Below are 13,763 nucleotides of genomic sequence, written 5' to 3' on the forward strand. Positions count from 1 at the left end.
TGACCGATATTTGGAGCCAATATTCATTTTCTATAAAAAACAAAAAAGTGTGGGGGGGGGGTGTTTATTGGCGTAAACATTTTTTAAAATACAAATGCCAGTCTTGACGTTGTTGTCATGTCTTAAAGCATGTTTATTGAACAATTTTTCAGACTTTTAAATCAAAATGTATGCTTTGTTTTTTAATGTTAGACAAAAAAAAAAAACATTTTCTAACAAAATGTTCAGGGAGCTCCCAAGATTATCTGTTCATCTTAAAAAGTTAAATGAAAACTTAAACAAAAACAAGTAAATACAATAGCTCTCTATAGTTTTCTACAGTAAATATTTTTTTTCCCCAAAATTAAAAAAAAAAATCTGAAATCCTAAACGTTCACATTTCTTTGTTTTAATGTCAAACAAAAACAAATGCTTCACCAGCATCCCTTATAAAGTTAACTGAAAAATTTAAATAGCTCCCTGAGATTAAAATGGTTTTAGATTGACCTTTTATCGGCCATCAAATAAACTACACTAATACACTACAGGCTTTGTGAAAATGGTTTACTTTGCTACGTGTTTGTTATACATTCATACCATTCATATATTCATTTGACACATCACATTTAATCAAACTATAATTGCATTTATATCAGCAAAATGTGAATTTTACTTTTACTTACTCAGCTGTAGCTGATGTTTGCGTTATCACTCTATGTTCAATTCAAACTGTATGTATGGTGTTTAAGTCAAAGACCGTCATCCGTCTTTTGAGTTGTAAGGAGAGCAATAAACCCAAGAAGGCCACCGAGGACGGGGGATGATCCCTTATACACTTCAGATTCTGCAATGTTACATTACTGAGATTGCACAGCAAAGGAGACAAACACATTATCGAGATTGCACACCGAAGGGGACACACAATTTGTCTCAAGGAAGTACTAGTTCATTATGCGCAATAAATCTAGCCAGTTTCACTTGAACCATCCACTCCCTAACACAAAAACTATTCACAAACTATGTTATGCAAAAAGACTATTTTTCATTTGCATAATTATTCAGTGTTTGCTCTAAACGTTAGCGCTGTAAGCTAAGTGACACAAATGCAAATTATCCATCCATCCATCCATTTTCTTAACCGCTTATTCCTCACTAGGGTTGCGGGGGTGCTGGAGCCTATCCCAGCTGGCTTCGGGCAGTAGGCGGGGTACACCCTGAACTGGTTGCACAAATGCAAATTATTTTTATTATAATATTCTTCTTATCTAAATTCAGTAGACTGACATTACTTTGCAAGTGTATTCTTCCTATTTATTGAAACTCTTTTTTCTCTACTACCAAGCCTGGCAATTATTTTCTTTTTTTTATCACAACAAACTTAAAAAGGTTTTTTTTTTCTCCAAAGCATTTTTGAGCAAGTTAAGCAGCACAGCTTCAAAAATGTATGCATAAACCGAGGCCCTGGAGGTAAGGAAAGATGAGTGTTAGCGGCATAAATCCTCTTACCATAATGAGGCCAGTAGTGATAAGGTCATTGCAGCCGTGGCACAGCTCCCCAAATTTGGCCCAGTAGTCCTTTTTGCAGAAGAGCCGTCCATCTTTTTCATAGTACCAGTGGGACAGCGAGCTGCTGCACTCACAGCATCTAACAAAGGAAATACAAAAAGCAACACATCAATCTAAATAATTATTGTACATTCTTATTTTTGTTCTTATGGATATGTAACACGATCTCTAAAACAGTGTAATCAAAGGAGTTTTTTTCAACAACAAAATGTTTAGTTACTTTCCTGGATAACATTTGCATGATGTTTGGTTTTATCTGAAGGATTATCTTACTGAAAACTTGCCTCACTGCGTCATTTTTCAACATCTGAGTCAAACACCGGCAGGGTGAAAGCCAAATGAATCTGTCGTTTCGATGTCCGTGACCTTTACATTTTACGCAAAGCCAAAAGGTAGTCCTGGTGGTGATAATGAGTGTCTTTGTAAAGACTATCACAAGCACCACTAATGAGTTGGGCAAGGCAAGACAAAATGAGATCACATCAAAACACAGCTATGAGTGGGCCTTTGTGCTCGTGTGTGTCTGCAGTGACTGTTTTTCAAAGAAAAAAGCAATGCTGTCATCTGAAACATCATAATGACTAGAGTGTAATATTGTCCATTCATATCAACATTAAAGAATGTAAATTTGATAGTGGAAAGTGTCTTTACAGTATTGACCAACAATGGGTAGTGTATGGGCTGGGTTGTTCATTTATTGATCGTTTAAATTTTACCTTGCTGGGTTGCTGGATGTTAACAATTTGCTAAAAATGGCAGAATTCCAGAACTCTTGTGTCATTAACCTGAGTGGGAAATTTAGCACATGGGTTTTATAAGGCTTAATGGCAGCTGCCTTACATCACCAAGCACAATGTAAAGTAACAAGTCACAAGTAGACTCTGGAGTGGAAACGTTCTTTAGAATGGTGAATCATCCACCTCTGGGTTTAACTAATACCAAGGGACCATTACCTACTTGGCCGAATTATGCCAGTTTTGCGGAACGGGGAAAAGACTAATGGTTTGTTTGGGGGTTTGGATAGACCCCTCCAGTGGAAGGAAATCTTGAAGAAAGAATCTAGGACGAACGCTTCAACCCATATTTTGGGCAACACTTCTCACTTTGTGACTGTGGAGAGGTCCTTTTCTGTTCCAGCTGCCTCAGATCAAGTTCCAGAAAAGCATGGGTGGGCTTTGGTGGGCAAGATTGAATTTATCCATATTTTCCTGAGACAGATTTCCGATTTTGGAGGGGAAAAAAAGTTAAAGCTGCAAGAGTCAGGACAATTTCATAACAATATTTTATTATGTAAAGCATGACTATCACCGCACCACCGCTACATCACAAATGTTTATGAAATTATTGTAACTAGTTTCCAGTAATAGGCATGTCTGCTTGTACTTGTTGTTGCCATGTGTGTTAGTAGCAGCAAAATAATTATAATCACAAACGTCTATGCTAATTTCCATTAGCCTGCCTATGGTGTTTGGCATTGTGTAAGCATTAGGCTAGCGCGCTAGCGTTAGGCTAGCACACTTTCATTAGACAAAATGACATGATTTGGTTGAACACTGTTGTTTAAATATACAATGTTTAATTGTGTGTCAGATTTACAGTGGGATTCAACAGTAAAACAGCTTTAAACAAGAAACATTGCCTTTTATTTGGAGAACAGGCACTCAGAAGATCTTTTAAAAAAACGTTTTGAATAAGGTTAAGTGACAATGTGTTTGGATGAATTTAAGTGTGTTTTAATAAGGCAAAATGTAAGTGTGTTTGAATAAGTTGAAATGTTCAAAGAATGTGGGAGGGGTGAACCTCGAAACTGTTTTTTTATGGTCTGTTGGTCATACATTTTTGAAACATTCTTGCCACCCCCAGTGGACCATTATCACTTAGACCAACTTAAAAAAATGTACCACTATTTTCCATAAAAACTTTTTTTTTGTCTGCAGACAATATACAGAACTCTGTCCATAACTGAAAGTGTGCTAATCCCCACTTTGTACGATACAGTAATGTGTGCATGCGGGGGAAAAAAGTGTCTACCAGCTGTGACTAAGTGTCTCCCCCACTTCCTCTCAATTGACCGTCTAAACGTCCAATCCCCAATTTCCAACACACACGGTCACATTCCTCACTTTACTGGCATTCCTCATCATGGCTCCTCATGTGTTTAGCTGTAAAGTAGTGAAGGTGTTGCTAAACTTTGCAGGTGCAGCAATTTTCTTGCTTTGACTTTGCTCAAGGTCGTCTCTGTCAGCAAGTCTGCTGAGTCGCACTCACTTTGTGGCCTGGATACACAATTTATTCATACGGCACTTGATCGCAGGCACGCCCTCTCTCTTGAGCATCTGCATGCTGTGCTTCACAGCACATCGACAGAGCTTGCTTCAGTATGCAGCATGTTTGGGTGGGAGGAGATTTGGAAGTGGGTCAAGGCTTTCAGGAGATGTCAGCAGCATCCAGACAGAAGCTACTTTGCTTTCCTCGCCCTGTGCCCTTTAATAACTTCCCTTGAGACACATACACGTAAACGGAAAATCTGTGCTGAGACAAATTCACACCTGAGGGTGTTCACAGATGTGATCGCATTCATTTTCCATGCAAACATATGTAGCTGGGAGTGGCAGAATTAAATATGTTGGTGAATACCCTAGTGTCGACCAGATTGTGATGCCCTCAAGATAAGAATATCAAAAAAAGGATATAATCAAGTATTTTATTAGGAGGGAATGGTATATGTTCAGTCATTATTGCAGTAATTTGTGTGTACATCACATTTGGGTATTTTTTCGCGTGACTGGATTTAGACCATAAGAGGATTATCAGCATGAAATACTCAGAGAGTCTTTGCACACTTGATTTTCTGCATGTGCACACACTGACACACTCACACACATACAGAATGTGAAAATATCCACACGAACTTGGGTGATTTGTTGAACATAAGCACATGACTCTGAAAAGACAAGTTAAGCATCATAGGATGTAATTAAGGAGCATGGAAAAATGAGAATGGAATAGGAACAGATTTGAGGTACCCAGCTGGGATCCCCCAAGGGGCCTGAAAACAGCCAATCGCTGAGGGGATAGAAATGGAGGAGTCAAGTCCGTAAATCTAAAACTGTCGCCTGCCTCCTCCTGAAATCCTGCTGGAATCCCAATGGAATTAAATTCAGTGTCTGACAGCAATAAATCCTTCTTCTTTTTTTCCAGGACAAAACTCAGGCAGCTTGCTCCCAATTCTCACCTTTTTTTTCTCCGCTCTTGAGACCACTAGAACAGACTTGTGCCCCTCTGAGGTTGACTTGACAAAATTGAGTTTGGACCGAAGTAAGTTTCCACTCCCCTGGTGCTTCTGGAATCTGGACCCGACTTGGATATTACAGTTGTTCTTGTAGGTCCCTGAGAATGGGATTTCTTTACAACAACATGGCTGTCTTTATGTGAGAAAGACTCATTTGTTGAAAATAATGTTGCTTTTAAAATAACAATAATCAAGGTGTGATATGCCCTGAGGTTGCCCGGCAACCAGTCCAGGTACACTGGGAGAGGCTGCAGCTCATCCGTGACCCTAGTGAGGATAAGCTGCATAGAAGATGGACGGATAAATAACACTAGTCTAGACAACTATATTGGGCACCCAGGAAATAGGCCACACAATTATCAATACTGCTCGTTTCAAAAAAGAGAGCAACAAGCAAAAGCTCCCAGTGACTTTCAGAAGCAGACTGACTCAAATGGTTGAAAGGGGACAGCTTCATTATACAGTATGCATGGCTGTTAGCTCCCCATTGATGCAGTAATATATTTTTAAATTAATTAAATTAAACATTCTACATTATTGCTATGGTTTGCTTTACCGCTATTGTATTGGAGCGAAAAGTCACGTTTAAATGGAAGAAAAGCAGATTCTTGTCAAGTTTGTCAACAGGTTTTACTTTATAGCACAAATCATTTATTAGAAGATTTTAACTCATTCACTACCATTGACGGCTATAGAGGTAAAAAATTCATTCGAACTATTTCTATTAGTTTAAAAATATTTCTACTTTTGTTAACAAGAGTATGAAAACCTATATATTTTTTATTGTACATTTAGAACAGATATAAAATGTGTGATTAATTGTGAGTTAACTAGTGAAGTCATGCGATTAATTACGGTAAAAAAATTTAATCGTCTGACGCCCCAAATTTTTAATAATCTAAGTCGCGTCAGGCGATTACATTTTTTTTATTGTAATTAATCACATGACTTCAAGAGTTAACTCACAATTAATCACACATTTTATATCTGTTCTAATAGTACAATAAAAACAATTCTAGATTTTCATGCTCTTGTTAACAAAAGTGGAAAAAAATGTTAAACCAATAGAAATAGTTCAAATGAATTTTTGACGTCAATAGCCGTCAATGGCAGTGAATGAGTTAATGACATCTCTCTACCATAACAATGAATTGCAATTAGGTTCATGTGCATGTGTATCACAGCAGTTAAAACCATTTTTAAATACATAATGATCTCCACATGCTGCTCTTTGTCGACCTTTTCCTTCATTCATATTTATTAGCGCCCCCCTGAGGCAATGTTATTGGACATTTTCATGATGTAATAATCTGGAACATCTGTGCATACTATTAATCATGTGGAGCGCCAGACGAAGGTCAGAACTGAACATGATTCATTTGTCCCAGCTCATATGAATCTGAATGACATAAAAGTGCAATAACAATACACAACAGTGCGATAATAAGACATTTGCAGACATTTATGGATATAAAGAAAACTTTTGACACGATAGATCATAATAGGTGAACAAAATCATAAAATTTCGAGATTAGAGGGATAGGGTTGCGTTAGTTAAAAAGTGAAGATACAGCAAGAAAATACAGCAGTTTGTGCACATACAGGGGAACAAAGGTCTTTAGTTTTGGATTTCACCTGTGGTGTACCGCAAGAGTCAGTATTAGGACCAAAATTAAAAATATTGTGCCTAAACAATATATGCAATAGTTCCAATATATTAAATCATGTTATCTTTGCCGATCAGAAAAATGTTTTGTGCGCATGGAAGAAGCAGCTGGTGGAAGTTTAGGCAACATAATAGGACACATTGAAATTGTGGTTTGAAATAATTAATCCTTAACTACTAAAAAATATATAATCCTTAACTACTAAAAAATAAATAAATACATTTTTAGTAATTATTATTGACTCTAGGCTTAGATGGAAACGACCAATCATGGGTTGTGAATGTCACATGACCAAATTCAGAACCGCCCCCTGAAATGGATGAATTTTGCTGCTTTACTCATATTCCACAAACACAATATAAAAACAAAATAGACTTTCAGACTTTAGACTAGGCTGGGTACATACATATTACTTACTTCAAGTGTTAGATCTAAATAGGATGGAATGTTTCCAGGCATTTATACAATATTCTTTGCTATTTGACATATGGCACAAGTGTGAGGAGGAAGCGAAGGCTCAAGCGAGTTTGTGTGTACAGGTGCTGCCCCGGGCCATTATATGACGTGCACATTGACACTGGTGCAGGAAGTGGATGGAACCAAATGGGCCTGATGTGATGAGAGCCAAGGATCACCATTAGTTGACAGATGTAAACCTGAAATATTTACGAGGGTACGTACACACACCCACACCGTTAACTTCAGATTCACTAAACATCCTTCCCTTTCCTTTTTCTTTACAAAGGTCAGTTTTAAAAAAGGAGGTTTCAGACTAATGTCCCTACAGCAATGATTCCCAGCAAATGTGCTATGCTGTGAGAAACTATCCAATTTCATTGATTACTTTGTTCATTTATCTATGCCACTGATGTGTTGTGACAAGAGGAACTGAAGATGTGCGCACAAACAACCGCACACACAGAAATGTAGCTGCTTATGAATTATTAAAGCTTCCATCATCGTCTATAAAGCTCAGAGGGACATCCATCACCTTTGTCTGCAAAGCATGCAGGAATGCTGTTGAGATCTGATCAATATGCCAATATGTCAAGGACAATCTAGAAAACAAGACAACATAATCTTACCAAGGCTTTTACAACTTATCTGACTGATGGTGATGAAAACTAATGCGTCTGCTGCGGAAAATGCAGTATTGTGCTGAAATCCTCACTGAAAAAGATGCACACGAATACACTGCCTGGGGAAGACATCTTTGTTCCCGCCCATAAGATCATGCAAATTGAGGGGATTACGGCATCCGTGCCAAAACATTCCCATTTGCATGAAGGAAACCACCAGCAGGATTCCTCAACACAGACAATAACACCCCCGATGGGACATCATTTTAGCAAATTAATTCAGGTTTTAATGTCGCTCGGCTCTCACACACTTCCAAGGATCCGTCCCAAAACACTCTGCCCCTTTTTGAACGCCGTCTTTTCACCTCCATGGCAACCAAGAATGCCACAGCAATGAGGTCACCTCTGTCTGGGAGAAGACATTCGCTCATCATGCTGACCTCCCACCCACTCTCTATTGGGCAGCATTAAACCAGGAAATCCCTCAGCCAATGAGGTTAGGACTCCTGTGACCTTGGCAGTATCGAGTGAAAATCCTCGTTCACGGTTGAACATTTACTCCATTTGAAAAATTCCCACCAAATGGAGGAAAATAAGCTGTGCATTTTAAACAGCACTGCGTGTACTCTGGGGAAGGAACAGACGCTCTGAGGTGACCGTGTTTGTATTTGTGACACCATTCAGCTGGTAAACAGCCTGTGAGTAAAGGCTGTGCACGGCAGCAGTTTGCTTTGTGAAAGTTAAGCTGCGAGCTCAGTCTGGGAACTTCTCACTTGTTTTACTGGCTAGGGAACAATAAAAGAAAGCTCTGGAAGCTGATTATTGTTCGGAGGGATTCAGGAGACAGAAGAGTGTCTGCTCATCAGCATTTAGGGAAGAGTCTGTGTCAGACTAAAGCTTGAACACAAATTCTGAACAGCAGAAGAAAAAAAAGAGTTCTTAAACACTATAGATTGCTGCTACACAATATTTACAATAGAGGGACTTGGGTGATAAAAAGTTGCCAACTGCAAAATATGCTAGGAAGAAACAGTTGAAATAACCTGAAATCTTGTTGCAAACAAATAAAAAAAACCTGAGCATTCCAATCTGATCTGGAAGTGAAGTAAATAAAAGCACATTTAGCTTGCATTGGTTTTAGTGTCCAGCAGAGGACGACCACACTAGTTTCTAAAATATTTGTCTATGACATTTGCCATTGCCATTTCGGCCGGTTACTCCACCTTTATCAATATCCACTAACAAGGTATGAACATTTGAAGACATTTGCTTGATAAACAATGGGAAAAAACATTCCTAATTTACTCATTAACTGCCATTGACGGATATAAACGTAAAAAATTCATTTGAACTATTTCTATTAGTTTAACATTTTTTTCCACTTTTGTTGAAAATCTAGATTTTTTTGATTGTACATTTAGTTTTGTACATAAAATTTGTGATTAATCGCGAGTTAACTAGTGAAGTTATGCGATTAATTATGATTAAAAACTTTAATCGCCTGACACCCCGAATTTTTTATAATATTTTATTTCTTTTTTTAATTAATTCACTGCCGTTGATGGCTATAAATGTCAAAAATTCCTTTGAACTATTTCTATTAGCTTAACATTTTTTTCTACTTTTGTTAACAAGAGTATGAAAACCTAGATTGTTTTTTATTGTACATTTAGAACATATAGAATTTGTGATTAATCGTGAGTTAACTAGTGAAGTCATGTGATTAATTACAATTAAAAACATTTAATCACCTATTGCCCCTTATTTTTAATAATCTTTTTTTAAATGAATTTATGGCAGTGAATGAGTTAAGTATAAATACAGGGAGTCCTCAAGTTACGAGTTCCGTTCCTACGGCGATGTAACCCGAATTTCGACTTAAGTCGGATTTCCCCGTTAATGTCGATATTCACATCAAAATATTTTGTACAGTAATTTAAAAAAAACATTATTGCGCGACCCGGAAGACGCCGGAACCAATATTTCGTGTTTCCGCACGGACATTCATTGGTGACGGACGGCGAACCGGAGCTTATTCTAGCTTAAACACGGAAATGTGACGCGCCTGATGGCGAGCCGACCGGCTGATGGACGTCCGCTGCTGGAGTTAACAACAACACAACTTTAAATAACTTTAAAATGGCGTGATTACTGAGGGAAATTAACAAAAAAGAAGGTATTACGGACAACGTAGCTTGAGCACTCCCTGTACTGCTTGTATTTATCCTTCAGTGTTTTGTCAACTTCACAAGTATAGGGACACTTTGACTTGCAAGTGACCCAGTCATTTTTTTGAAATATGAGCCGTAATTTGGTAAATTCACAGTTTGGGAGATAGTAAACAATTGCCATTGTCTGTTAACGTTTACTGGAAAGCTTAACAGGAAACAACAGATAGCTGCATGTTCTGCATTTAAACAAACCACATAACTTTGTCTGACAAGTCTGCTATCTTAAGTCTAACACATAAATAAAAAAAACTGAAATGTGCTAATTAAACTAGCATAGCGAATCATCAGCGAATTTCATGCTTGTAAACGGCAAGAAAAACAAAAGCCCAAGGCTGCTGGTACATTGTGTTGCATACGGTTACATAAGCCAAACAATTAACTAGGAGTAACCTTTCAAAGTTAAAACATTTTTGTTGGCTTTTTTTCCAATGCTATGTTCTGATAGCAAAAAGCAAACCTCATGATAATCGGTGGACAAGTGAGCAAGTTACGACATATTTTCAAAATTGCCTTTGATGTAAAAGTCACCCCTGCCAACATGGCCGCCACGAACAAACACATGGCAGCGTGCTGGCATATATATGGGATTATTACGCATTACACTACTTGAATGAACAGCAACTGACCAATCAGAGGCCATTGTTTGGTCATGGCAAAAAGGAATCGTCAGCTTTATACGGAAACCTGTATGATGGGGATTCCCCGCATGGACATTCACAACAACAGCAACGTTATAAGCAATGGTTTAGCTATATTACTGACTTCTTCATTGAATATCTTTTACAAAATGAAGGTTTTAATTGATGAAAGAGGACAAAGTTTGAACTACTAAACCGTTATTGCCTCATATCTCGGAACCTTCGTGTGAATTTAAACTCATTTTAATAACTTACTAAAATACTCACTTTAATATTAAAGCAAAGAACACATCACAACCCGCATGATGAAGCCTTAGCACCATTCAAAACACACACACAGAACACACATCCACCTATGATAATCAAGAGGAAGACAGAAGTTGAAGTGGTTAAGAGTTGATGTGAAGCCTGGGTGAGCTCACAGGAAATTTAGGAAGTGAAGTATCTTCACCATGACACATTTCAGAAGTGACATCCCTCTGAAAGAGACACACTTGGGATTTCTCAGTGGCTGAATGCAATTTTATTTGATTAGAAATGTATTCCCTAGCCATGCCACTCATAGCTGTTAAAAAGGCTTATTTACAAACCCACAAAGGAAAATAAAACAACAAAGTCGAATGACTTGATTGACCAGTCGCCACAAATCAATATTTACAATACAGCAGATTTCATATAAAGTAATTTATTTATTTATTTTAAACAACGTCATCTTGTATCTTAATTCCCCTTGTAGGATTTCTAATTCTGTAATTGCCATACACATGAACAATTTGACTTGTTTTTTTGGGTTTGAATTTGTGTCTTGAATATAAATGTTTTAAATCCAAACGTTAATGTTTTAGCTTTGATGCACCTGAGGCATCCTGGGAAATGTCTTTTGTGGGTCTTGCACTGAAAGAAATTGAGGAAACCCTTTATTTAGTTTCCACATTTACCAATTAGTCAAATAGAAAACATAATTAATAGATTCAAAGAATAAATAAAATGGAGTGCTGTAAATGAATGCTCCTTAAAGGTTAGACTCAAGTGTATAAAAGGACATTCTCAAACACACTTCACAGCTCATCAGAACGTGAAAAAGTTGAATCCAGCACATTCAACTTACTTGGTGTGCTGATGCTGTCTCTTGCTGTGCAGATTCTTTGCTGACATTTCCCCCACAGGACTGAAGGTGTCGTTTTGACACTTAAAAGCCACACTCATGTCCGCAGCGCTGATGCTGAACTCGCAAAGCGTGACAAGACTCGCAGCCTGGCAGTCGCTGTCATCAATGACACACTCTACTCCGCTTCTCCCTTGCTTTGTTTCCTCCCACAGTGCAGCTGCCTTTTTGGCCTCAACTACTTCCTGTGGTTGTCCTCTGGGAACACACTTGACTCTGTGACATCACGGCCTCAGCCATTCAAACATACATTTATGGCCTTGATTCCTGAATCATAATCATAATAAATAACAATCAATAACAATAATAATAAATATAGGCCAAAAGCAGTTGAATGGGCACAATTATATGCTGATTTTTGTAAGTTCTCGGATCAGCCCGATCTAAAAAAAATAAATAAATATATATATATATATATATATATATATATATATATATATATATATATATATATGGAAATGGAGAGTGATATTAATTTAATATGTTTAGACATTTTATTGTGCTTTTAACTTATTAGTAACATCAACTGATTGAGGTGTTTTTCATATTAGCAGCATGTTCATATTTAACACAGTCAAGTGAAACACAGAATAAGAATACAGTAGAACCTTAAATGCCCAATAAAGTTCCTAAAATGGTTTAGGTTGGCATAAAAAAAAGTACATCTTTATGTCTGTCTTATATTTAAACAGTTATGCAAAATGTAAACGATACATAACATGTCATAACTGTGATATGCTTTCATCAAAAGTCTTTTAATTAGCCATGTGAAATCAACCTGTTTTGAGAGGGCGGTCCTGTATCATACAAATAAACCACATCTCGCCTCAACTTGCATGCAGCTAGTGTCGGACCCAATTCGTCGACCGGCGCTTAGTCCCATGATTCGAGCTCCCACCACTTGTCACCCTCTGCTGTGCTTGTGCTAGCTTCTCCTGCTAGTCGCTCTTGTTAGCTGCTCCAGCTAGTTCTTGCTAGCCGCTCTTGTTAGCCGCTTCAGAGAGTTCTTGCTAGGCGCCAACTCCTGCTCACTCGCTCACTCCAAATAATTAATGGTAGTAATTGGTGGTAGTGTTGCAAAGTGTGGACTCTTCTGGGGCACCGTAGTTCAAAATGGTTCCACTCTATTAGTTCACCATTAGATGGCAGTAAATTTTACACATCGTGTCCCTATAATTATGTTGCATTTGCTACAGCAGATGCATAAAAAATATTTGCGTAAGTGCTGTTCATCAGAAGCTGACACTGATTATGTTGTAAACCAACCCTAATCTGCATGTCATAACTTGCGGCTTTACCAATAACATGGTAATGTTTCTACGTAGCAGTTTCTAAAAATGGCTGTTCTTTGCCCAGCCTATGTGCCAATAGCTTAAACGGGTGGTGCTATTTAAATTTGCTAAATTCTTACTAACAGGACCATTTATGGATATAGGCAGCTAACAAATGATTTACTTGGCTGTGTTAAGTGCGCACTTGTTGGGTGGTCAGGCACTCCAAAGACCCAATTAATTTTATACAAGCAATAAAAATAAATAAAAAGCCTTTCATATAAAAAATTCATGCCTGCATCTTTGGACATTTTTTCAAGTTGTTTTTCCCTTACACGATCTCGACTTGAACAAAAATAATATATTCAATGCAAATGTAAATCGGATGTGTGTAGGCAAAAGATAGCCATTGGTTGAGGAAAAAAGCCATGAGGAACTCTGATCACAGTAGCAATGTTAGAAAATCAAGATGTACCAAATCTACAAATTAATATTATCGTTTAATTATAGACAAAATTGACAGAAGTCGAGGGTTTGCTTAATTTAATTTATGTTACGGTATCATGTACTGCAGTTTGCGGTGCCAGGCAGAGTTGGTTTGCAAGCAGAAGCAGCTGAGTCACTGCAGCCTTTTCTGTTCTCTGCTGCCAAGGCGATCCTCACTGTTACCAGAGCAACCTAATTTGGACTTCTTCTTTTTATGCAGTCAGAAACGTGCCCGTCCGTCTCAAAGCAGCATCACACATTTTGTAAATTGCTTTTATGATCAGAACAGACACACATTAAAAATGTAAAATTACCGAATGAACAATACTGAGCTCTCCAGAAAAAGAAAAAAAAAAAGAACAGACACACATTCCATCCCCCAATACGCA

General features: G+C 37.7%; 1 protein-coding gene across 4 annotated transcripts in view; it reads right to left on the reverse strand.

The window, feature by feature from the left end:
- limk1a (LIM domain kinase 1a) overlaps window positions 1-13,763 on the reverse strand; it is a 43,665-nt gene that overhangs the window by 24,106 nt on the left and 5,796 nt on the right. For 2 of the 4 annotated variants that reach the window (XM_077566417.1, XM_077566418.1), the window contains exon 3: window positions 1,486-1,624. In XM_077566417.1, the coding sequence (XP_077422543.1) occupies window positions 1,486-1,624 (139 nt within the window). Of the gene's footprint in view, window positions 1-1,485; window positions 1,625-1,829; window positions 1,995-11,560; window positions 11,825-13,763 lie in introns of those variants that run through there. The other 2 variants (XM_077566421.1, XM_077566419.1) reach the window with 2 other exon arrangements.

Source organism: Vanacampus margaritifer, chromosome 5 (assembly GCF_051991255.1).
Source record: "Vanacampus margaritifer isolate UIUO_Vmar chromosome 5, RoL_Vmar_1.0, whole genome shotgun sequence".
NCBI classification, from domain to species: domain Eukaryota; kingdom Metazoa; phylum Chordata; class Actinopteri; order Syngnathiformes; family Syngnathidae; genus Vanacampus; species Vanacampus margaritifer.